This window comes from Panicum virgatum, chromosome 9N, assembly GCF_016808335.1.
Source record: "Panicum virgatum strain AP13 chromosome 9N, P.virgatum_v5, whole genome shotgun sequence".
Lineage (NCBI taxonomy): Eukaryota > Viridiplantae > Streptophyta > Magnoliopsida > Poales > Poaceae > Panicum > Panicum virgatum.
In genome coordinates, this window is record NC_053153.1 from 80,866,094 (window position 1) to 80,892,474 (window position 26,381).

General features: G+C 48.5%; 1 protein-coding gene and 1 pseudogene across 3 annotated transcripts; both read right to left on the reverse strand.

The window, feature by feature from the left end:
* Positions 1 to 520: 520 nt before the first annotated feature.
* LOC120689407 lies at positions 521 to 2,772 on the reverse strand (annotated as a pseudogene).
* A 9,339-nt stretch (positions 2,773 to 12,111) lies between these two features.
* LOC120690906 (homeobox protein BEL1 homolog) lies at positions 12,112 to 16,814 on the reverse strand. 3 transcript variants are annotated; one of them, XM_039973796.1, is made up of 7 exons: positions 16,571 to 16,814; positions 15,946 to 16,020; positions 15,048 to 15,810; positions 13,809 to 14,200; positions 13,592 to 13,652; positions 12,922 to 13,232; positions 12,112 to 12,882 (listed from the first exon to the last, which is right to left on the reverse strand). In XM_039973796.1, the coding sequence occupies exons 3-7, from the start codon at positions 15,750 to 15,752 to the stop codon at positions 12,585 to 12,587; spliced, it is 1,767 nt and encodes a 588-aa protein (XP_039829730.1). In that variant the 5' UTR covers positions 15,753 to 15,810; positions 15,946 to 16,020; positions 16,571 to 16,814; the 3' UTR covers positions 12,112 to 12,584. The 3 variants fall into 3 exon arrangements, with proteins under 3 accessions (XP_039829730.1, XP_039829728.1, XP_039829729.1); XM_039973794.1 differs by having other exon boundaries at positions 12,112 to 13,232; positions 16,571 to 16,813; XM_039973795.1 differs by lacking the exon at positions 16,571 to 16,814 and adding an exon at positions 16,352 to 16,551 and having other exon boundaries at positions 12,112 to 13,232.
* Positions 16,815 to 26,381: the final 9,567 nt, after the last annotated feature.

Here is a 26,381-nt window from a genome sequence, read left to right on the forward strand (position 1 = left end):
GGCGCTCGCGGCAGCCGGCGAGCGGGGGGCGCCGACGAGCTGGCAGGGCATGGGTGGCCAGATGCGGTGGCGTGCTTGAAGGAGGCAGCTCGAGGATGAGGGTGAGGTGGAGAGGATAAGATTCCAAGTATATATTGCTAGGGTTGCTAGATGGGCCTTTGCTGGGCTGAAGATTTCGGGCCCCAAATGGAGCTCCGCGGGTTATTTCTGGGATCCGCCCCAAACCCGAAGGATTTTGGGTACCCGAACCCGCAAATCCGCGGGTCTAAACTAAAAACCGAATCCGAAACCCGCAAACCCGAAACCCGCGGATACCCGCCCCGAACCCGACCCACTGGCATCCATATGCGCGCCACTTGCTCTCGCCGTCCATTCTGGCTTCTAGCTACTTCCCCACCCCAGTTCCCCTGCGCGAACTGCGGACGCGGCGAATACGAGCTCAAAGAGTTCAATGCTACAAGCACTTCTCTGTTTTTTTTTATGAAAAGAAAGATCGAAGAGACCTCGACGATGTGCCTGCCTCAAATTCTAAAACCTGGCGAACTCGCCCTCTCTGCAGACACCGACGTCGATGGCCATCCTCCGGTTCTTGCCCTTGGTCGGCGACGACACCACCCTGCAGCAATTCCTCCTCGGAGCCTGCACGCAACGCAAGTTCAGCTTTCCTGCCATCATCATCAGCAGCAGGCAGGCCTCGAATAAATATACTGGTACCCGTTTCCAGAGGCCCGGGTCGAGCTTCTTGAGCACGACGACGCGGTCCAGCAGCGCGGCGGGGTCCGGGATGCGCCACCGGCACGGCGTGGGCGGCACGCGGTGGCGCTCGTACTCGGTGACGGTGGTGTTGCGCCGCCGGTCCAGCCGCGCCTGCCGCATGTAGTAGACTTGCGGCCGCTGGCAGGCTGCCGCGCCACTGTCACGGCCCACGGGCCGACTGGGCCGCGCAGGTTACTATAGCGCGAGCTACTGTAGCACCTCGGCTCAGCTTTTAGTTCTAAACTGGAAACTGAGAGGGAGCCGAACCAGTTTAAATAGCCGGTTTCTGTAAAGATAGTAATTCCGGTTCGAACTTTTTGCGAGAAACGAGGACAAAAGCGAAAGAGAGTTATTTAGCAGGTGTGGTTTAGTCAAAGTGTAGAGTAGATTTTAGCCGTTATCCCGAGCCGGGTCGTTACAGGGGTATCAGAGCCATACTATCGCGACTTCACGCCACGTACGGGCAGAAGTGCGTGTACATGAGCATGTTGTGCGCGTGGGAACACAAATGCCACCCGCATGTGGACGGACACACATGGGCTGCTGGCAGTGAACCCACGGACGTGGCACATGTGATCGTTAGCACTAGACGTATGGGACGTGACCAAGAGAGGAGATCCTGCTCATTTGTCCCGTATGGGTAAGCTGGTTCGACGAGCACGTCGAATTCTAACGGGGGAGATTGTCACGGACCACGGGTTACTGTAGCACCGCGGCTTAGCTCCTTAGCCCCAAACTGGAAGTAGAGAGGGAGCCGAACTAACTTAAATAGCCGGTCCCTGGGAAGCTAGTAACTCCAGTTCGAACCTTTTGCGCGAAGCGAGGACGAAAGCGCAAGAAAGTTATTTAGCAGGTGTATTTTACTCAAAGTGTAGAGTAGACCGCGGCTCAGCTCTTTAGTCCCAAACTGGAAGCAGAGAGGGAGCCGAACCAGCTTAAATAGCCGGTCCCTGGGAACCTAGTAACTCTGGTTCAAACCTTTTGCGCGAAGCGAGAACGAAAGCGCAAAAGAGTTATTTAGCAGGTGTGATTTACTCAAAATATAGAGTAGATTTTAACCGTTATCCCGGGCCGGGTGGTTAGAGCCACGGGCCGCGTGTTGAAGGCGTACGCCGTGTAGTCGGCGCGCCGGTACCAGTTGAGGAACGTCCGCATCGGCGTCTCCATCTCCCGCGGCGACAGCAGTGACACCAGCGGCGCCACCGGGTGCGCGCCCAGGGGCCCCAGCACGTCGCCCCACAGGTCGCACTGGTGGAACCCGGGGTGGCGCGTCAGCGGCACCCCCAGCTCCGACATGCACGCGTGCACGCGGTCGTCGCTGCCGTACAGCGCGGGGTACCGCTGGATGCAGCCGTCCTGCATGCGCGCCAGCTGCTCCGCCGCCATGTGGCTCTCCGACGGGTTCCCGACGTAGTACGGCTGCGTGTGGTCGTACCGCGACACCGCGTCCACCAGGTTGTCCGGGAAGAACACCGTGTCGTCGTCGCCCATCACGAACCACCGGGCGCCGGAAGTGTTGCCGCTGATCCTGATGCCGGGAAGCCCCGTGGAGTAGGCCTCCTCCGGCACCGGCTTGTCCAGCCACACGAAGCCGCGCATCTCCCCCGGCCGCCACCACACCCTGATGTACTCGCGCCGGCTTGCCCACAGCGACGACGACGCGCCGATACCGAACACAATGTGGCGCAGCCCGGTGGGCTCGGCGTCCGAGGCGCCCTCCGGCGGCGGCGGCGACGTCTACCTGCCAGTGCCATCACCATTATTATTCCTATTCGGCCTCTTGCCATCCGCAGCCGCGGCCGCGAGACGAGCGACGGCGCTGTCGTCCGGCGGGCACGGGTGGGAGTAGAACGGGGAGACGGCGAGCGCCACCACGTAGAGCACGAGCACCGGCAGGAGGATGTAGAGGAGGAGGATGTAGAGGAAGAGGGAGGCGGCCTTGGGCTGGGGCGCCTGCTGCTTGCCGCCGGCGAGCTGCATATTGACAAGGGCGCCTCCTCCTCCTCCTCCTTTCATGGCAGAGCAAGGGCGCCTGCGATGATGGGTGTTGGCCAGGATCGAGCGAGGGCGGATGGAGTGGCAAAAGGAGCAGCGATAGATCGCCGATCATGGCATGGTTAATATAGCGCATACAGTGTTGGCAGCCTACTACATGACATACGTGTGTGTATGTGTGTGTGGCCAAGCAGAACGAAGCAGGACAGGTGTTGCGCGGCGACGGCTGCCGCCGTAGATCCCCAATTCGGGTCGTTGCCATGCATAACTTACCTGAATTTCTTCTACTATAAATAGCCTGTCTGGTCAATGGCCAAATCGCCTTTGTAGGAGGAAAAAGCTATCGATCCTTCACTCTCCATGCCCTGCATTAATTCATTCAGTCAACCTCGCTATATATCAGGTCGGGTTCGAGATGTATCCATCTATATAGGAGTATTGATCTTTGGATTCAGTACTAAACTTTGCTGAATGCTGATGGTCACCCTGCTGTTTATTACTACTGAAGGCTTCAGCAAGGCTTCTTCGAAAAGGTCATTTGCACTACTTCCAGTACAAGGGTGAATCTTGTATATGTAAAGTACGATGCAGTTACAAATTCATACACATACACGTATTCAATTTTTTTGTTTTACTATGACAAAAAGGTAATCCCCAACTGAGTTATTAACTACTCCAAAGTTAACATGATGATCTCTAATATATTAATTAATAACTCTTACATACTGGCACACGGCGTATTTTTTTAAAGAACCGCACCAGATAATGCGAGTTTCTATTGATATAGCAGAAAAATATAAGATTACAGTCCTGTGAGATCATAGGCAGGAAAATAAAAAAATAAAAAAGAAGATTCATCTGATTGGATTGAGATATCAACACGGGAAACTCCGCAACTCAACTCTCCCAGGGAACTCCACACCTCAAGAATCACCCGGTTGGATCGGATCATCAACACGAGTAAACACTCAACTGCAGGGCCACGACGGTCAAGCAAGCCAAAGTTGCCGTAGCTACCAACCTTCGCCGTCGAGAATACGATCTTGTGTCTACAAGAAGTCGAAAAAAACAGACCCCACCACGCCGAGGAGACCACCACCATGCAAGACCTGTTTGCGTAGTGCCGCTGCCCCACCACACACCATGCGACGGAGTGAAACCACCGAATCCGGACCTCTCGTCGGCTGCCTCGCCATCACCGCCGCGATGACATAACACGCGGGGGCCTCGCCACACCCGCCGTTGGACCTCCTCCTCGCTCTCATCGCCACGCAGAAGACACTGCACGCGGGGGACTCGCCACGTCCGCCATAGTACTCTGTGTTACGAATCCATTCCTTATATTGACAACAAAAAATTTACATGAAAAAAAATGCATAGTGAATAAATAAGTCATCATAGTGAATAAATGAATCATCAGCAATAACTATATATGTCTGTTGTCTGATCGACTAACTTAAAATATAAAATTTATCAGTAATCTGTGCTACTTGAATTGTTTATGTACCAATAAAAATATCAACAAACTTATAAATAAAAGAATAGGGGAAGGAATAGATATAAGAAAAAGGAATATAGAAAGGAAAATAAACTAAGAGGAAAATTAAAATAAAGACATATAAATTATGAAATAATTATCTAATATTAGATAAGAAATAAAATAAAAAAACAGGAAGAAAGAAATGGAAAAGAAAAACAAAACATAGAGAAGAAAAAGAAAAAATAAAGAGAGAAAAAAATTAAAGCTCCGCATGCATGCAAGTAGTGATATGACATATAGCTAAGCGGGCTTGTAATTGGGCTGTTAGAAATTTATTAGGCCATGGCCACCAACCCAACTCAGCATGTGAGGGAGGGAGGAAGGCCAACGAGCAGAAAATCAATCCCCACGGCCCTCTCAATTGTCTCTATCATGTTGTGTTTGTTGATTGACCGGCCACGCCTCTTGTTGGAGTTAGGGTGTAGACAACTTCAAATTGGGACTCGGTTGAATCAAGAACCAAGTCTTCAAAGATCCAGGGATATTGTTGGAGATCCCATTAAAGATCTCTCAAAAGTTTAGTCAATATGTTTCCTACAATAGTCAAAGTGAAATTATGGAAAATGTTAAAGGATCGAAAAAATAGATGAGCAAGCATCAAATATTTTAAAATACTTATTAGAATCTTTTGACTTTATCACCTATTTGCATCTCATGTTGACTTACAAACAGCTTGTCTTTAGCATTGCACGGGAAGGATGCTATTAAATGTGTGAAAGCAACTAGATGCCAATAGGATGAGGTTAGAAGAGAAAAGTGGGGAAACAATATTAGATGATGCACATGAGTTTTGTGCCAAGAATGATATTTGCAAATTGGAAATGGAAGATGAATACATTGATCCCAAGAGGTGGAGACATAAATATGGTATTACAAACAAGCATTACTATCAAGTATGTTGTTTTAATAATATTATTGATTGGCTACTTCAAGAGTTTGACAATGAGACAAGCTCTGAATTGCTGCTTTGCTCGGCCGCTTTTAGTCCAAGAGACTCATTTCATGATTTTAATAAGGAAAAAATGATGAGCTTAGCAAATCTTTATCGGTATGATTTTGATTATAGGGGATTTGAGGGACCTTAGCCATGACCCTGGCCTCTATATCTAACGTGAGAGATGATAATAGGTTCTCCAACTACAAATTATTGCCGAGCTTTCTAAAAAACAAATGGTCGAAAATAGAAAACATGGTATCATTATCCGATCATCACCACACCTCATGTTATCCTCTCATTCCAGTATGAATGGTAGCTACTTGCTCTTCCACTGGGACATGGTTTGATTGGGCTTTTGTGACATTCTATTTATATAACTGAAAGTGGTATTTTCATTATATTTTATAATATAAGACACTCGAGGGACAAAAATTTCTAGATTTCAGTTTAAAATTCTACCAGAAGGTAATTAACTTGTAGAATGAAAAAGTTACTGATCATATTTTATTGATTGATTAAGTATCCTATATATAATAGGATGGTCTATCTAGCTAGTTAACCGTAGGAATAACTAATTAACTGAAATACCCAAGAGAAACAGCAACCGCAGAAGTCAAACAAATGTCAAACAAATGATGAAACTAGTTGCTTGAGTTGGGCATATTACATATTATGAATCCAAAAGATAGCTCTAGGGATTTTCACCACTTAGTTCGAAATTTGAAATGAATTTGTCCTACGATAGATCATCACTGCATCGAAATGAGAAATCAATTAATATAATAGGTTGGATTTGAGATTTATTTGGCCTAGTGGTTCTTTTGCATTGTTTCTTCGAAAAAGGTGATTTGCAATACTTCGTGTACAAGGATGAATCTTGGATATGTAAAGCGCGATGCTACTGACGAAGTGTTGTGGGATAACAGCATTTGTGATTGAAAACTTTTGTTCTTGTGCCTGGTGTGATGACGACGCCATAATAAGTTGGCAGATTACGAAAGTGACATCCTACCTGACCAAATCTCCGGAGCTTTACACAAATCCGTCATTGTGGTCTCAACAAATATAATTTAAGTTTCTGCTTAAGTATGCCTAATGATTGCCGGTTGCAGTGTCGCTGCAAGCAAGCAACCGGTCCGGAGATTAACTACTCCTTCCGTTTCAAATTACAAGTCATTCCAAAAATCTTGGAGGGTCAAACCATATTAAAGTTTGACCAAAATTATAGAGAGAAACACAAAGATTTATGACATCAAATAGGTATACTATGAAAATATCACTAACAAAGAATTTAATGATACTTAATTGGTATCATAAATATTATTATCTTGTTATATAAATTTGGTCAAACTTAAAAAACTTTAACTCTCCAAAATTCTTAGAATGATTTATAATTTGAAACGGAGGGAGTATTTGACATGCACGCTGCTGGGCTACGACGACTGTGATCGACCTCTTGAATTTATATAGTATGTATTTGCTAGCTTGACAAAACTCGTCGTGTTCGATCGTGTTTGATATGTATTTGACACCTGCAAATTTTTCTTTAAAAAACTGTTGATACTAATTTATTCACTTGTTCATTGCGCATATTTGATTCTTCAAGCGGCTGCATGCATATATATACTTGTTTATACACATTTTTTTTGTTATTACCGATTCTTGTACGCAAGTACTATATAGCTAATGTACATATATCAGTATATAGTGAGTATAATCACCTCATTATGCTTGAGAGTGTCATAAAGAAGCAGCAGGTTACAGCTAGCTTTGGTTCTATCCTGGCGCATATATATTGCAGCAGTAACCGTACGTGTGGAACGAAGACTTATCTGTAGTGACAATGTGTCATGCGCTAGCTGCACACTAGCAAGTAAGACTGACTCCAATAAGAGATGGCATTTTAGAGAGGCAAAATGACGTTTGCATCGTGTGAACAGTAGCTGCCTATCCAATTTTCGGTGACGGTCTCCAACATAGAGGAGGCAAACGCAAACGCAAACGCCCGCCGAGCAAGAAGACGCCCACCACTCCGCCATCGAGGGCCGCCGCCGCGCGCTGCCACTCTCCGCCATGCCGCCCCACACGGCTACAACGTCGGCGACGCCAGCCACCGAGCGCGTTCGCCGTCAGCTGCTCCCGCGGCGCTGCGGTCCCGGGTGCCCAGCACCACAATTGCCGTGGTCGAGGGCGGCTCCGCCTGCTCCCGTCGTCCCAGCGCCGCCGACGTCCTCCACGCCACACCGCCAGTTGCCCTGTGCGCCGCCCACCTCGTGAACGCCGGCTCCGCCGCTGCCCCGTGCGCAGCCCACCTCGTGAATGCCGGCGGTGAGGAGGCCGCACCCCTCCATCCTCGCCACTGCCGCTCCGTGTAACACCCCGGGTGTTTACACAGTAATTAATTAAGTGTCTGCACAGTAATTGGGTAGGTTTGCGATGCATCATGTGCTTGAATTACTTAAAAAGGATCTTTTTGTAATTATGAAAGGTTATATGTGTAATTATGATTTTATGCAAGGTCCTTTCTGCTGTTGTGTTGAATAGGTTGTGTAATTATAGCTTTAGTGGAGGGTGTTTTTGCAAAATTGCAGTGCATTTAATGCATGGCAGCCATTTTTGCTTTTGAGTCTAGAGTTGAAGTGATTTTGCGTTGAAAAAGACAAATTTCCTAGAATTCAAAACCTCTTCAATGATTTTAATTTTAGCTCTTGAATCTTTGGTCAAATAAATTTTTGCACAACATCAAAATTGTAGATCTTGAAAAGTTAAACAACTTTCATGTTGGGCACTTTTTCATTTGAGCTTTAGTTTAAAAGTTATTGCTTGTTTACAGAGAGGTCCCTGGAATTTTTGGTAATTACAAATCGACCCTTATGACCATCTCCCCCTCCCTGCTCTGCTTCTCGTCGCCGGCCACCGACAACGCCGCCGTGGAGCGCCTTCCCGGCCTTCCCGGCCATTACTTCGCCGTGCGCTGTCACCCACGCGTCGCGCCGCTCCTCCTCCCCCTCCTGTTGCCTCGCGCTGGAGCCTCCACCCCTCGCCACGCACCCCCGCCGCGCCCAGAACCTCCCCGACGGCCGCCACCGCGACGCCGCCGTGGAGCGCCCACTGCAGAGCCCGCCGCCCTCTTCTAGTGAGCGCCCGAGCACTACACATATCCCAGGACTCGATTTTGTGCATCCCTTTGCTCTATCCTCGCTCCCACGCCGCAGAACACCGCCGCCGCCCCGCTTGAACCCCGGCGAGCTCCACCCCGCCGCGGAGCCGCCACTGCAAGCCCGCTCCACCCCTACATCCCCCACCATTAGCCGCGCCTCACCCTCGCGCAGCTCCTAGACCACTTCCCCTCGCCCGAACCCCACCGGAGCCACCTCGCCGCCGTGCTCCGAGCCCGCAAGCCGCCGCTCGCCGTCGACACCTCACCACCGACCGCCCTAGCCTCGATTCCAAGCACCCAGAGGTGCGCCTTGAACCCGTGAGGCTCACGCATCCCTCCTACCTCGCCGCCGGTGAGCCCCTCGCCGGGAAACCGCCGGTCAAACCTCGCCTCCCCTCTCTGACCCGACCCAAGGACCGCGTGCTTGAATTTGAGAAAGCCCAGGGGGTTATCTGCGATGTCAGTGACCCATTGCAATAGTGCCTTAGGGACTGGTTTGCAATGTTTTTCAGTGATCTTTGAAATTCAATATCAATTCGTAGAAAATTCGTAAATTAGCAAATCTTGATATTTTGGAATCCTCTTGAAGAGCTCTATACAGTAGAACCATAATATGTTAGGCTTTAGTTGCAAGTTTTTGCTGTAGATTTTGTTTTGTGTTACTAGGTGTATAAATACTAGTTCTTTAATCTTTTTCTTATGTGATACTTGAAAACTGATATTGCTCTGAAATTTTGGTGGTAGTTTACTCTTGTTACACTAGCTTTTCTATAAAAATTTCATGATCAGTTCTTTGTTGTAGCTTTTTATTTGGTTTAATCTTTGTTTAGTATACTTTATTTATGATAAATAGTTTCTGTTAGTGTTAAATCCTGAAAATATTCCTGAGTGTTCATATGGAGTATATTAGCTTGATCAGGAAGTTTGAGCTTTAGTTCATGACTAGAACAGGAGCTAAAATTTAATCTTGCTAAACGGATTTCTGCTTTTTTATTTTCTCAGAATTAATCCTCTGTAGATAAAATCATAAAAAATTCACAGTAGCTAGACCATCCCTGTGTAGATCTCCTGTTAAATTTTGAGCTTCTGTTTTGATCTATTTTGATCTGTATAATTCAAGCTTGTACTAGGTGTTGCCTGCATAAATGATTTATTGTGATTAAATGGTTACATGTCTTAATATGATTTTTGTAGGGTAGATTACTTTGTTCATGTTCTGTTTAGTGTAATTTTGGTAGATTTTATTACTATTTGTACTCTGAGTTGTTGATTTGTTTACAAACCATGATTTAATCGTGTAGGAAATCACCACCACTCATTTTATGAAGTTAGTTAACTTCTTTTGTGCTGTTGATCATGATGCCTTGTGTAGTTAAATGTGTTATTTAACTACTCTATAAACGATTGCCCATGTGTGCTTATAATTTTGTTTTTGCATTACATATAGACACGACTGCCCTATCGGACGGGACGTACGAGCTGATCCCGGAATCTGACGGAGGTGATCTCGAAGCTCAAGTAAACACTGCGGAACTAACTGAAGCCCCGAACCAAAGTTCGGAAGAGCCTAGCGCTGAAATAGTTAGCAATTACCGAGAAGGCAAGCCCCGGACATAACCTATATTTCAAATTATTATCATTTACTGTTATTACTTACTTGTGCATTTACAGTTCTTAGGATTTGAATTGAAACCCTAGATGCATGATCCTAGGAACCTATGTACTGAACACTAGACCTGAGTTCGACTATTTGCTAAGCTTATGGGAACGGTAAAAGTCGAGTGATTGCCTGTCACTCGCGAGCTTTATAGGAATTGCTTGTTTACTTTCTGTTATCAATATAAGGACGACGGACGGGGTTGTGTTCGAGATCATGTCCTATGTGAGACCCCGTCTGTGTTGATGAACTTGCTAAGGTCGCGGTGTGTGGTAGTGCTGGTTAATTTTTTGAAAGTACTAGTCACATGCCGTAAATATGGTACGCGGCAAGCCTAGTAGCCGATTGGACCGGGGAGTGGATATACCTCCCACTCTCTCAGTAGGGATAGGTTTTATTATATGTTGCGCAACACTACGACTTCTTGGGACAAGGTTCGGCCTTGGAGCCCTGTAGTCGGGGAGAGTGGCACTATCCACAAGCCGGAAAGAAAGGTTAACGGTTGTTTGGGAATGACCCGACGGTATTCCAGACGTGTGTGCTATGTTACCCTTGCAAGGTTGAATTTCGATTCAGAATCGTCCGCCTCTCACGATGAAATGAGACTGCTTGATCTCTTTGCCACACAGAGTAATAAGAGCAACAATATTCTTATTAATCTTGATGTTTGCTTAGAAGTTCCACCATGATTGGATAGTAGATGCTTACATAGAATGGTTAATCAACTAGAATCTTGAAGCTAAAACTTGAAAGTAAGGACCTACTCTTTATTGCTTTTCAGCAAAGGAAAACCAGAGCCTTACAAAGCCTTGCATAGTCTAGCTAAGGTGGGCTACTTATACCCGTTGTCGGTTAAGTCTTGCTGAGTATTAGAATACTCAGCCTTGCTGTTGAAACTCTTTTTCAGGTATGAGTTTTGAGGATCAGATCGCTAGCTTGACTTATCCTTGCTCGTTGCCTCCTGGCTGGTCCGTAGAATGGGATACGTCTTCGGCCGGCAATGACTCTGACGAGTGATACCATGCTTGGGCTAGCTTGGTATACTTTTGCGACGTGTTGTAGTCATCGTGTTTCATCTTCCGCTGTTTAGACTCTGAACTTATAATCATAACTGGTATAACTGTTTTATTTAAGTTGGCCTTGTAATAATGTTTTTAACTGGCTTGTAATCATTACTATGCCTGTGTTGTAAAATTTGTGGTTGTAATATCTCTGGACTCGCCTTCGTGCGGGGTATGCTTGTTCGATCCGAGAATCGGTGGTTGTATCGGGACGTTACCCGACAGACCAAAAAATTGTTCCGTTTGAAGTGCGTTTAAGCTAATGTTGCCTTTATGGTGATGGTTTACGCACTTGAGCCGGGATAATTTAGGCGGTTCTGCCACACTCCGCCCCCGACGCCGAGCCCTTCTGCCGCCTGTCGCCCACCTCGGCATCACCCCGCGCGCGCCGTCGAGCTGGCGGATCCCGCTCGGCCAGCGCGCTGCCGCTGCTCGCCCCGCACGCCGCCGGAGCTGGCTGAGCTCGAGCTCGAGACGCGTGAGGCCGGCGGCGGAGGTCGCGGCGGAGCTCGAGCTCGAGACGCGTGAGGGCGGCACGGGCCCGCGGCTCCGCTCGCCACGCTCGTGCCTCCGCTTGGCCGGTGAGCTCGAGGCCGGCGGAGGTCGCGGCGGAGAGAGGAGCATGATGACCGACGGAGGTCGCGGCGGAGAGAGGAGGGAGGAGGAGGATGGGAGGAGCGCCGCCGCCATTCCGCCCCCCGTGCGCGCGCCGCCGTGGCTCCGGCCCGCCGCCACTGCCCCGCCGCGCGGGGAGGAGGTCGCCCGCGCTCGCTCGCGCTGCCCGCCCCGCGCGCTCGCCTCCGGATTTGCGTGGGAGGAGAGAGGGAATCCATTTTTAGCTCACCTCTCTCCTCACGATGCAAACTGCATGCTGCGATGCCTCATCTGTTGGAGATGAATTTCGTGCGGCACAGTGTCCGCCGAGATGCAAAAATGGCTTTGCATTCCCTTGTTGGAGTCGGTCTAATAGTCACAAGAAAGATGCGTAGTAGCTTAAACAATTAATGACACTGAATGCGTGAACTGATGTGATCGATCGAGCAACAACATCTATCGGCTGGCATAATAAATTAAGTTTTTGAATGCCTTCACCAATTTGATCGACAAACAGCTAAGCTAGCTGCATGCACGCGTGTGTCGATCGTCCACAGCGGCTCCGGCCGGTCCCGGCTAGCTGCGCCTGCATGCGCGCGTCCAAATTACTATACTGCTTGATCATTCTCCCATGCATGCTGCTACGCTAGTAGTAATAACACAGCACAGCAGGCAGGCCAACTAGGCGCGCGGTGGCGATATGATTCATCGATCGAGACCTCGCGATCACCTGCCGCGCGCCGGCCGGCCGGCCGGCCGGGGCGGGAGCCCAACAAATGCGGTAGCGCGCGCCACTGGACTGGACGCACGCTAGGCGCCGGTACGACACATCACATCCCCATCGGTCACAACTCATCCGCAGCGAGCTCGCTCTCGATCATCTATCACCCGGCCAGGTCACGCAGAAGGTGGAAGCCGGCGCCCAGGCTCCGGTAGTGCTCCTGCGCCTCGCTGTCGATGCCGGCCGCCGCGCCGAACTGGGCGTGGTGGCCGTGCGGCCCCGGGTGCACGCCGCTGTCCATCTGCTGGCCGCCCGCCGCCGCGAACAGATACCCCGCGGCGCCGCCGCCGTCGTCGTCGTGCGCGGGCGGCGGCGGCGGCGGCGCGCCGAACGCGATGTTCACGCCGCCGCCGTCGTGGGAGTCGTGCTGCTGCAGGCCCAGCGTCAGGGACACGCCGCCGAAGCCGCCCCCGGCCGCCTGCTGCTGGCCCCCGCCGCCGTACGAGCCGAAGTCCAGGTGGTCCATGATGCCCAAGTTGTCCAGCCTCGAGACGCCGCCGCCGATGTTCACGACCGAGGCGAGCGAACCCGCGTCGTGCATGAGCTGCGCCCGCGTCGGCTTCCGGTCGACACCTGTGTCCCCGCCATCAGCCGCCTCGCTGCAGCTGCTAGGGTTAGGGTTCGTGCTCTGCTGCCCCCCGCCGTCGTCCTGCTGCTGCTGCTGCTGGCCGTCCTTCATCTCCTCCACGTACATCTCCTCCACCATGGGCTTCCACAGCCTGACCCGCGCATTGATGAACCAGTTGGACACCTGCGGCACATACATGTCATCGAGCGAGCGATCGCGTCGTTGTAGTGAGTGAGAGGTACACGTACGGATCATGGATGCTTAAAAGAAGGAATCTTTTCTGGGAACGTTTGCAAGCACAAGAGGACATGGCACGACCATGACATGGCAACCAATCATGAATTGATGTGCCATCTACGCGACGCGCGCGTATCAAATAATCACCGGGGCGCAAACAACACGTAGTAGGGGCAGTGTTGAAATTAAATTCAACCTTCCTTTTTCTTTTCTTTTGTAAGAAATGCATGCATGCATGTGTGGATGTATCTAAAATTTAGTAGTAGTAGTTCAGCTGATCGAGAGCTAGAGTATGCAGTAAGTACCTGGCTCCGTGAGAGGCCCGTCTGGCGAGCCAGAATGTGCTTATCCACGTCGCTTGGATACCTGATCGAGATCATCGATGATTTGAACATGACAACAATAATACGAACGATAAGTTAGTTTTCATCTATGTTGCATGCATCATTCAGAAAATAATTAATGGAACCTGAATGCATCTCTATCTGTGTGTAAAATAAAAAGCAAGCTAAGGTTGCTTACGGGTGCAGGAAGTGTTCGAACAGCCAGGCCCGGAGGATGGTGACGGCGCGCTCGGGCAGGCCGCGCTGCGGCCGCCATGGGTGGGTCTCGGCCATGGCGGCCTGGGTGAGCGCCCTGTGGTGGCGGATGCACTGGTCGAGCACCCGCAGCCGGGGCGTGTCCCCGCGCGTCATCCCGGGCACGGAGGACACGTCGTCCTTGTTCTCCCCGAGCGCCTTGCGCGCCGCCTGCAGCTGCGCCACGATCCCGTCCCGCAGGCTTCGGAAGTGCCGCGAGATGGTGCGCGACGCCAGCGCCGTGTACGCCGCCGCCGCGCGCTCCCCGGCCACCGCCTCGAACCCGCCCGCCACCGGCCGCATCTGCTCGCAGTACCTCCTGTATCTCCGGTCCACCTGCATGCAGGTACATACTACAGAGAATTAATATATATATATATATAAATAAATGCACGTACACGCATGCAGAGACCGCAGGTACATACTACGTAGTCGACGCAGTAACAAGTGGTGGCCAATGTAACAGTGAAACGGTAAAAACTGCCCCTGGCCACCCTAGCTAGAAAGACTCTGCAAAGTCCAATTCACATGCACGAGCTGAAGAGCTGCAGCTGCAGCCCCTCTGCCCGGTGCAACTTCTCAGCAGCAGCACTACACTACCAGTAAAAAAATTTCTTCCATGTGTGAGTGACTGTGTGCGAGCCGAGCCGGGGCATTGGATGGCAAGGGATGGGCATGCACAAGAGAGAGGCCGTGGAGCTGCTAGCTCTAAAGCTAGCTCTTGCTCTCGCAGAGTCATGGCTCTGTGCAGAGAGCCAGAGACTGTGTGTGAGAGTCCGCTGCAGGCAGGCTGCACCAGCACAGCCGCATGTATGACCGGGCCGGCTAGGGAGGGGACCCGGCCGGCCGGCCGGCGGACCCCGTGCCCACCAATGGAAGATACCTAAGCAAGCGGCCGGGGCGATGGAGGGAATAGAGGTTTCCAAAAGCCAAGGGTGAGGCCCCGGAACAGCGCCCCTTCCCTGCCCTAGTCGCAGGTGCACCCTTCCGGCAACCATAATTGAACTCCAAGCACTTTGCTGCTGTTACCTTTCTTTTCCTCCCCCCTCAGATTCGTCGTGCGCCTTGGAGCAGGGCCCGGCCCAGCTAATCAGGATTATATTAGCTACCCTACAGATATGATATGATCGAGCTGCCATGCCCTGCCTCTCATCGCTCGCTCCATGATCGATCGGTCGCTCACCTCTTCCAGCATGATGTAGAGCTTGTCCTTGAGCCGCTGCTGCTCCAGCGCGTCCATGGCCTGGATCTGCGGCGACGGGGGCCAGGAGGCCGACGACGACGAACCCTCGCCGCCGCCCCCGTCTTCTTGCTGCTGCTGCTGCTGCTGCGACGGCGGCTTTGCCGTTGATGCCTGCTTGGCGCGCTTGTTTTTCGCGGCGCTTTCGACGGGGAGTCTGCAGAACTCCTGCAGGAGCTGCTGCGCCGGGAGGAGGAACCTCGAGCTGCGCAGGTGCCACGCGGCCGTGTGCTGCGTCCCCTGCGTGGCCGCCGAGTAGTCGTGCTGCATCCACTGCTGCTGAGGGTGCCGGGACGAGCCGCCGAGGTGCTCGTGCAACGTCACGCCCACGTCGCCACCACCATCGGGCCGGCACAGCGACAGCGACAGCGGCGCCTGGTGGATCGAGTGCTGCTGCTGGTGGCCGCCGGCGCTCAGGAACTGCATGGTGGCCGCGTTCGTGGAGCCGCCGTCGTCGTCGAGTAGCACGGCCTTGCTGTGACCGTGGCCGTGCGCCGCGGCCGGCATGGCGGCCAGGCCTCCCCGCATGGCGAGGAACTCCATGTCGGCGTGCAAGCCGTACAGCTCGGGCGCCCCCTCCTCCATCGCCGTGGCGTCCGCCGCCGCCGAGAAGTAATCCGCGAACCCCAGGCTGGGATCGTGCGCCATCTCCGTCAGGCTCGATCGGCGGCAGCCAGAACACACCGAAAGTGAGGCTTCCTCCTCCCTTAAAGCAAGCACAGGCAGGCACACAAACACGCAAGGCGGCAATCAGCAAAGCACGGGTAGCTGAGGGCCGCCAAAGTAAAGCACCACAGGAAATTAAACAAAGAGTAGGAACAAGAAAAGGGAGAGAACTCACTTTATTTTGTCGTGCAAATTAAAGTGGCTAGCGTCTCAGTCCTTCAGAGGGAGAGCCTGGCCGACCAAATCTTCCCTGACATAAGTAGAAGATAGAGAAGCAGAAGAAGATAGAGAAGCAGAAGAGAAGAGGAGCGAGGGAGGCAGTTAGTACTGATGAGCTGAAGTACCAGCAGAGGGCAGCTAACAGTGATCTATCCATGCCGCTACTAGCCTATAGCTAGTAATAACACTACTCATGGATGAGCACCACCGGCGAGATACGATGGATCGAGAGAGACAGACGACAAAGAAAACATATGCAATATATAATCAAGTCAAAATAAGATTATGTAGCAGCTAGTAGCATGCAACCAGCTGGGCAAGAGCGGCTAGGCAATAGTAGGAGCTATAGGGAGGCCCTTTACCTCGCACAAGCAAGAATCTTGCTTTGTGTTGGGAGGGCAGGGAAAAGGAGGAAATTGGGATCAAAAGGCAGGGTGATTTGGACGCCCGGGTCTTAAAGAAACCAACCAAACCAAACATCATCTCATCGCAGCAAAAAGCAAGCGAGCGAGTAGGAAACGGGAAAAGGCTAAGGTGGGGACGACGGCACGGCACGGCACGGCACGGCCAAGCATACATACATGGCGATCGAGCTGCTCAGAAGCTGATGAGATCGATGAGTTCTCCCTCCCCGGCCGGCCGGTCAGCTCCGCGGGGCGTGGTGGTTGCCGCGTCAAGCTCTCGCCAGTCGCCACGCCCTGCCGCTGCCGCTGCCGCTGCCACTGCGTCCTCTACTACTTCTCTGCACTGCCCGTGCCACTGCTAGCACTCGTCCGCTGGCTGCATCCCATCCAAATATCTTCTGGTCGATCTCGACCGACGACTCACGAGTGCTTGGTAGCGCCAGTATTTGTATGTATCTGGAGAGGGTAATTAATATTGCGTCACCCCTGCAGATTAATTCATAATTGGACTGCTCACTTTATTTGACTCGTCGTCCCACTTTCATTTTTGCTAAATATAATATACTATGCATGCCTTAATTTGCTACGCGTACCTGCTTCTTGGCCCAAATAGGCTGGGCCCTAATTTTCTTCATCTAAACAAAGAGGTGGACGACCCGACTGCTAATATTGTTTCTTACTGTTCATTTCAGCGAGTCAATATATTTTTGGGAGTTACCATTATGAGTGAAGCACATGTTACATTTTTTGGATCTATTAAATCCAAAGTCCAGAAGTAATAAGCAATGCAGGAGGAAATTATATAGATTGCAAAACTTAAATTGTACTTCTTCCTATATAGGCTAGCTATTGTTGCAATTGAAGGCACAAATGTCGCGCATAAAAGGCATATATACATTGACCTTTCAAAAAATGGGTATGCTATGAGAAGTCATCTATATATACTCCGGTTAACAATTGAAGAGACTGTGTTGACGATGGTAGGATACAAATCAATGCAACTGCACACTTGCACAATGTCTACCTCAGTTTTTTCGTTAGTTACCTAGGTAGTCCATTTAATTTGTATTATTGTATATTTGATGATGCTGATAAACGCTCATGCTTGAGAAGCATATATACATATAAAGTTGGCTTAATGGGATAAATGTCGGGTATCGTTGAGGACATGATATAATTCACCTTGGACGAGAAACAAATAAATTGTTATCTCCGCCGTCCATGTATAATATGTCAATAAATATAGCATATCCATGGCTAAATAAACTATTTATGCAACCATTACAACATTAAAAAGCTACAGTTAATTAATTTCTGTTTTGCCTCATGGGAGATGCATGTTCTGTGTGTAGGTTTGCTATTCAAAATTCCATGAGACTTGTTTATTTTCCAGCAGGTTCATTATTCACATAATAGAAAAAATTAAAGTATTGCCATACATATGACCCATGTACGACGATCGAACTCAGCCATTAATTCAGAAAACACGGACTATTAGATTCATTCACATATATAGGACCAACAAAATAACACTGATACACTCATACACATAGTCATATAACTTATATGAAAAGTCTAGTCGCATGTATAGCTATGTTCATACTATAAATTGGCGAATCTTTTCTCTTAAAAAAATAAAACCATGGAAAAAGAATTTGGTTAAAAAGAAAACAGACTTTTGAAGGCATATATGAGTGCACCAATAGCTTGCTCTCCCCACAAAATATTCCGGAAGTAGGTCCTGGCACCAACTGGGGCAAGAGTACGTGGTCCACCGTTTCCAACTAATTGCAATTAAAACAGTAGATGAAAAAGACCGGTGGGACCACGCCTACTTGTGGGGCCATCAACATCTCTATTGCTTTTCCTTCTTTTGTTACCCCTCTTCATGCACATGTTTTTTTTGCTGTTTTTTCAGATTGCACTGTACAATTCAGACACTCACAACACACGCATATTCACCACTATAAATGTACGTACGCAAACCCTACTCCTATGGGCATCTTTAAAGAATGAGCTAGCAAATCCTCGCGATTGACAAAATCAGCACAGCCGTCTCGCTGTAGACAGAAATATTCTCTTTCACTGGAACTCGAACCTAGGACCTGAGATGCTACTAAGGTTCTTTTAACCACTAGAGGTTATATGTCCTTTCACTTTTTTTGCTGAATTATATTCGTGGGAGTCCAACATTACCACTTTTATAGGAGAGTCCAGCATTATCATCACTGCATTAAAACTTACAATTTGCATTAGCCTTGCAGCTAAGGATCTTAGTTACATTAAAATTGCTTGCATGAAGTCTATCTTTCAAGTTCCTACCGCTTTATGTAATATCAATACTGTACTGAACCGGATTGCTTCTTATTCTTATATGACATAGCAGCGCTCCTGCTTTCTTTCTTTTTTAAAAAAGTCTATCTTTCATATATGATTCATGAAAATAAACTCACTATAAGAGAAATGATCTTTCATCCCTGTATGTTAGTACCGGTCGTAATTTGGTCCGGTACTAAGTTGCCCCGATGCCATTTTAGTACCGGATCTAAATTTAAAAGCCTCTAGAGCCATTTTAGTATCGATCAACTATGACACCAGCCGGTACTAAATGATGACATTTAATATGGGCCAGTGTCTTGATCCGGTACTATATGATCCTCCACGAGTTACTTCAAAAGGAATACATCCCCCATCCAATCACATATGATGCATAAGCGGGATGGTAAGGAAGGATCGCGCGAGGCTGAAGATCATGAGTTCGAATCCCATGAACACGTGGAATTCACATGGTACCGGATGGGTGGCCGGTACTAACCGAGAGTTTTACGCGTGGAATTCCGGATGGGTGACCGGTACTAACTGAGAGCTCCCGCCCGGTACTAAAATTTTACACATGGAATTCGAAGTGGTATCAGATAGGTGATCGGTATTAACCGAGGGTTCCCGCCCGGTACTTATATATGTCAAATTTTCTATGATCGGTCCCTACCATTGGACCTTTATTTGTTCTTTCCTCAATTTGGCATCTTGTTTGTAATATAAATTAATCGATCGACCTAGTCTTTTCGATCGATCAGTTTAATCCCTGCTCCCCCGGCATCACTTTCTCCAAAGCTTTTCGCCTGTTTTTGTGTCATCAAATCCTATCACTCGCATAATCTAAACGACTCAGCATTCCTTTGGAGAAACAAAAGGGGCTGGGCTCACACGTGAGCTAGCTACCTACTAGCTGCCTGGCTAGTTCTTCCACGCCCGTCATGGTTGCGTCGCCCATGACAGCATACATCCACACATGGCAAGAAGGAGTAAGGCGACGGATCGGAATAATCAGTTTGCGACGACAAGGTTCATGAGGCAAATAGGCAAGGAATAATCCTTGAAGATAATAGTAGCCAGAATATATATACCGTGTGTGGAATCTTTGCTTGCATGCTTTGAACTGGATGCATTATTGCATGCGGTGTTTAATTTTTTTTTTGTGAAAAACTGGTGTTTAATTATTTGGTCTGTGGAATGCCATTCATGGGATCTGCTTGCTGTATGCACACAGTTAGTTGAACAGATGAGTCATGCAAATGAGCTCTGCAGTCGCGTTCGATCATATATATGCATGCATCACGTGTCCCGTATGTTATGTCGATCTTATTCCCATGGCCCCTCTGCCTTGTGGGCCCTCGAGAACTGTAAGTGCGACGAGGAGTAGGCTAGGCATGCAGAGGACTGAGGACCGCGGCATACAGGTAGCCATCTGAATTGAAGTCTTTTCAGTTCATGTCGACAGTCATGGAAAAGTATATCAGAATTGAGCTACAAGACTCATGGAGATCATGGATGTAATTGGCTGCCAGAGCTCGCGTGATTGATGGTAGAACTTGTATGAGGATCGCTATGAGGAGGTTCCGTTAAGTGCTAATGGTGAAAGTGCTAAACTTTGGCACTAAATTAACAAAAGTGCTAGGATAAACTTTAGCTAAGACTGAAAAATTGTAGCATGCGCATGCATGAGTGCTAATATACGCTTAAATTCAGTATTGAACTTTAGCTCCTCCAAACAGGGCAGTCTAAAGCCTTGTTTAGATCACAAAATGCAAAATACAAAATTTTTATAAATCGCTTGTATGGTATACTAAATGTAGTTAAAAAATAAATCGCATTACACAAATGGACTGTAAATCGCGAGACGAATCTAATGAGCCTAATTATGATGTGATTAGACACTAAATTGATACAGTGAACATGCTCTAATGATGAATTAGTTAGGCTCATTAAATTCATCTCGTAGTTTACAGACGAGATCTGTAATTAGTTTTGTGATTAGTCTACATTTAATACTTCAAATATTAAAGATTCTCTTCTAAAAACGCAAAAATGCAAAATACAAAATGATCTAAACACACCCTAAGTCTAGCTCGCGTTAAAAATATGCAGCAGCAGCAGCAGCAGCTTGAAATTAAAGCTTAGTCCCCCGCCCGGCCGCCCCTTAATCATTGTTCTTTTCCAGTTACAAGACGGGAGCGACGTTGGGAGCAAAGCAAAGGCATCGGTCTCCGCTTCGATCGATCGATCGACCTGCAGGCTGCAGCTAGTGAGCGAAATATCGGTGGTGGATGACGGAGGCCTGCCGGCCGGTATGGAGGCGGGCCGGCCGGGTTAATCGTCACGCAACGATCGAAACGACGCCCGCATGATTGTCCCTCCGTCTTGCCGGTTAACTTACGACGACGCCCCCGGCCGTAATAAGTCGATCGGGGCGGGGCCCGCGACGGCAACCGGAGCGCGCGCCGGAGTCGCGCGTTTCGCCGCCGCCGCCGCCGCCGACGTCCTCTGGATCGCTCACGCCAGCTGGCCTGATGGATGGCCTGGCCTGGTTGCCGGTTGGTGAGGAATCCGCAACGGATTATTCGTCCAACAAGCTAAGTCGCGGACCTTGACTCGCCGGCCCGGCCGGGAGTTGATCCGGCGGCCTGCAACTGGCGGCAGTTTCGGCTGAAATGTCTGCGCGAATCCTCAAAGGCGGAGTGCGCGGACCGCCGGCCGCTGCTTGACGCCCGGCCGCGACGACCTCCGCTCACCTGCGCCGGCCGCGCAAGTCAGCAATAAGCTGATCACCCACATACAGCACCCTAGTATCTAGCTAGCTTGTAGCAGTAGCGGAGTAGCCCATGCATGCTGTACTACAAGCTAAGATGCCTAGATGGCTCGCTTGCACTAGCTCGAGTATCATCACCCAGCAAGAATCCAACAAGCCAATCAATCAATTGGCTCGTGCTGTGTTCTCCCGACACGCACGTATGGCCGACGGCTCGCACGCACGTGCGCGCGCGGCGTTCTTGTTGCTACAGTGCCCCGGCCGCAGCATGCAAATGCAATGCAGCAGATCCTTGTCCTTCGGATCGAGTGTTTCTCTGTCAACTTCTGTGGACTGTGGTTCAATTCCATTTACAGGTCGACCTCACGAGGGACAATACGTACATCCCCTTTTGTAAAGTTGAAGGCTTCGAGCAATTGTATCCACGTCGGCACCGACGGGAGGGACGATCCCCAGGGCAGGGCTTTACTGCTAGTCTGCTACTTTCCTGCATGCTGACGCAGTTAGTTTTCTTTGGAAGCTGCTGCATGCCAACTGTAATTGTAAACTACTCCCTCCAATCTAAAACTTAAGCCATTTTGATATGTTCTAAGTCAAACGGTTTCAAATTTAACCAAATTTATAATGTTAAATGAGAACAATTAGATATACTAGTCTATCAACTTGTGCTCCCGCACGGGCTAATTAGAATTAATATAAGAATAAGATTAATAATTATAATTATCTATCTCACCCTCTTTTCATCTATTAAATATTCGAACACATACTCTAATATATATATATATATATATATATATATATATATATATATATATATATATATATATATATATATATATATATATATATATATATATTTATCATTATCTGGTTGCGATAGATTTCATTTTGCATCATGCCTCAATATGTATTCAATATATGTTTAGTTGAACTATTTGTTTGTGAATTGATATTCTTATCTATTCCATCATACATGAATATATGGTGACATATGTTGGAGGTAATATTTTTATATAAATAATATATTAATAATGATGGAAATAGTAATTTAAATTTTTATATTGATGCATTTTAATATATTATTATAATTATATAATTTAGATTTAGATTATGAGTAATTTAATTTTTAATAATAATGGCATAATTAGATAATTTATATGCAATTTTAGGGGATATTTGTATTATTTTATAATGGCATAGGTGGGTAATTTATACAAAGATTAGAGGGTTACTTTAGTTTTTTTATAATGGCAGAGGTGGGTAATTTAGATACATGTTTAGGGGGTAATTATGAGTACAGTTGGGGTTACTTTAGTCTATTTTTATAATGGCAGAGGTGGGTAATTTGTTAGGAAAGATACAGATCCTATGGTTATTATAATTAGAGTTGTTGGATATTGATGACTGGATGTTTCTAATGTTTGTGAGAATTTATAGGATTTCTCTATTTTTTTGAGTGTCCACCTAGAATCCTAGGTGGCTTCATGTGGAGGCTCTAAAGGAGCCTCCAATTAGTAATAGTAAGATTATAAAATTTATTTTTTACAATTTACTTATTTTTATGTGTTATATGCTAATATTCATCTCTATAAATTTGATCAAACATAGACTACTTTGACTTAAGACAAAGCAAAATGCTTTACACTTGAGAACAGATGGAGTAACTGTTTTTCTTTGTTTGTCTCGACGTGCTGGTGTGTGTGCTAATCAATATCATGTTTATAGACAGCACGTACAGTACGTACGATGAGACGAACTGTTGATGCATCATGCATGCAATGCAAGAACCCATAAGTACTACTCTACTAGCTAGCACAGTAATAATTAAATTGATCGAGTAGGCACAACTAGCTAGGCAGTGGATGCGCAGGCACGCTGCGTGTGCGGACCACCACACGCCCACGCATGTTAGGATCGACAATGCAAGCTAGGCACGCGCAGCAAGCTAGCCCGGCCGGCGTCGCCATCTATCGGATGGAGGCGAGTGGGCCGGGGCCGAGAGAGACGACGCACGCACAGTGCGGGTGCGGGTGCGGCAGCTCGATGGACAGCGGCCTCTCACATGCCCCGCCCCCGCGCCGGCCGGCCGGGGGACACTCGTCGGCACCGCGCCTTTCGCGCTACACCGCATACGTACACCCCTAGCTAGCTAGCCTATCTGGACGCTGCTGGTGCTGGGCTGGATCTGGCGACGACACGCCTAGCTCCAACCATTGCCCGGCCGGCTCATCCCTCCCAGCCGATGGCCGCAGCTTAGCTAGCTTCAGGGTCGATCGCGCCTCTCGCCCCGACCCATGCATCCCCCAGCTACAGGTCGGTCACGCCGCTCGCCATGGCCGCTACAGGGCTGCCGACGGATGCATGCTCTAGCATACTCCACCGCGCGCTAGCTAGCTACTGCTAATCAGAAGGGTACGAAGGGGACATTTTTGGAGCCATCGGCCGGGTCTCGTCAATTCAAACCACCATGCATGATTGCGATTAAAGCCACTTTAATTTATTTGTTGCATCGACAGATTGACATGCATGCGTTGCGAGTTTGCGACCTGATGGATATTTGTTCATCGTCGAACAGCTTACTTATTAATCACAAGTCAACCACCACTAGCTCCACTGCACCTAATGGCGATTCAGACTGTCAATGTTCCCCTACTAGTCTAGTCCCTATTACAGTATCAGATTGTGAGCTCTGATGTCCTCCGAGCTATAGCCTATAGATAACGACGATGCGGAGATGACGACTGCGTAGGAATCGGAGAAGAAGAGACGAGAAATTGGTCGTGTGGTTTTAGACAAGCCATCAAACCGGTGTACTCCCTCTGTTCCAAATTATTAAGTCATTTCAAAAAATTTTGAGAGTCGGTTTTTTAATTTTGACCAAATTTATATAACAAGGTAATAATATTTATGATACCAATTAAGTATTATTAGATTCTTTGTTAGCTATATTTTCATAGTATATCTATTTGATGTCATAAATTTTTATATTTCTCTCTATAATTTTGGTCAAACATTGAGATTGTATGACTCTCCAAGATTTTTGGAATGACTTATAATTTGGAACGGAGGGAGTATCTTTCAAAGACGATAGATAGAACTTTTGATGTGTATGACGTTAAGTTGATGATTTCACAAGGTTCCTGATATATCCAGATCCACTTATTCATTTTCCTTCTGAGGTTATTCTCTGATTGTTATGCTTTCTTATTATTTTTTCAGAGGGGCGCTACTATGATTTTGTTGGCCAAGCTAGCGCCACACTGGTCTTGTTGGGCTTAGTAGGATAACTGGTATTGAGCCGGAAGTTATGGGCTTCTTATTTTGATGTACCTGGGCCGGCCTGTTGGTCTTTCTCAAGTGCTGACGCAAAACGATGTCACTGGCAAGCGCCTGAAGCCCGTAATTCCAGTCTTCTAGAAGCAACAAGTCAAAAGTCATTCTTTCTCTTTGGTCAACAGTCTGGATTATTGGGCTACTGCTGGAAATTTGCTCCCTTCTGTTGACCCATCCTGAAGCTTGCTTTATTTTTCTGGTTAATCATCAGGTGCTTCATTTGACCCGCTGACGATTTGAAATCTCCGCAGCGGCAAAAGTTGCTAGCGTTAGATAAAACCACGAAACCCTTGAGATATGAGTAAATTTGTGGGAAAAAAATTCAGCATGAAGCTTCGGGAGCAGCACACCTTTCTCTTTTTTTTTAAGAGAGAGAGAGGCACATCTTTCTATCTCCAAATTTGGTTTAACAAGGGCTAAACCATTTATCATTACTTCCATATTTATTATAAAGAATATACGTAGGAGGTCAACATTTGGTACAGACATGAAGTTGTCGCTGTACTCCCTCCATACTCGAAAAGAATGTCGTTTTGGACAAAGTTTTGGTCAAACATTGGAAACATAAATCATGAATAACTTTTAAGTTGTTGAGTTTCAAAATACAAAAAACATATGATTAGATTTGTCTTGAAAAATACTTTCATAAAAGTATAAATATATCACTTTGCGATAAATATTTTTATAAAAATAAGAAGTCAAAGTTAAGCTTTGGAGAACGTGTCGCTGTCCAAAACGACATTCTTTCAAGTATGCACTACAGGAGACAAGAAGTTTGCCGTGTGCCTGTTGCACACGGCAAAGCCCATTTTACCCACGGCAAAGACTTTGCCTTGTGCAACACACGGCAAAGACCACACGGTAAACAGATGTCGGCAAATGCAACCTTTGCCGTGTGCCTTTTGTCGGGCACACGGCAAAGAGTTTGCCGTGTGTACGTCTGACCCACGGCAAAACAAATTGAGGGTGCTGGCGAAGCACGTTCGCCATGTGTGCCAGCACACGGCAAAATTTTTTGGAAAACATAAAAAAAAGTGTGCCCCGCCGCCGGGCCCCACCATGCCGGGCGGGCCCTCGCCGGCCGAAGCCGAGCCCGCAGCCTTGCGTCCCGGTCGCCGCCGGCCAGCCGCGCCCGCCGCCAGCTCCAGACCCCAGCGCCGGTCTGGGCGCGGACAGCACTGCCCCCGCTTGTGCGTGCCGGCCGGAGGCATGGCCGCCGCCGCCGCCGCTGGGGAGCAGGCCCGAGGTGGCCGGCGGCGTGGAGAGGGGCGGCCCGTGCCGACTGTCGTACGTGCGTGCATGCAGGAGGCGCGCCGGCCATCATCGCTGGAGCCGAGCTCGTGCAACCAGCGGCGTGCTAGCTAGACAGCGCCCAGCCACCAACCCAGCTATCTGGCTAGAACGACGGCAGCTCGGCGCTGCGCAGCTTGAGGCGGACGGCACAGTCGTCCCTGGGCGTGATGGTGGGGATGTACGCCAGGCCGTCGCACCCCTCCGTGGCGTGCCGCCGGAAGTCGACGAGCGACACAAACAGCGCCACGAACAGCACCAGGAGCGCGAGAGAGA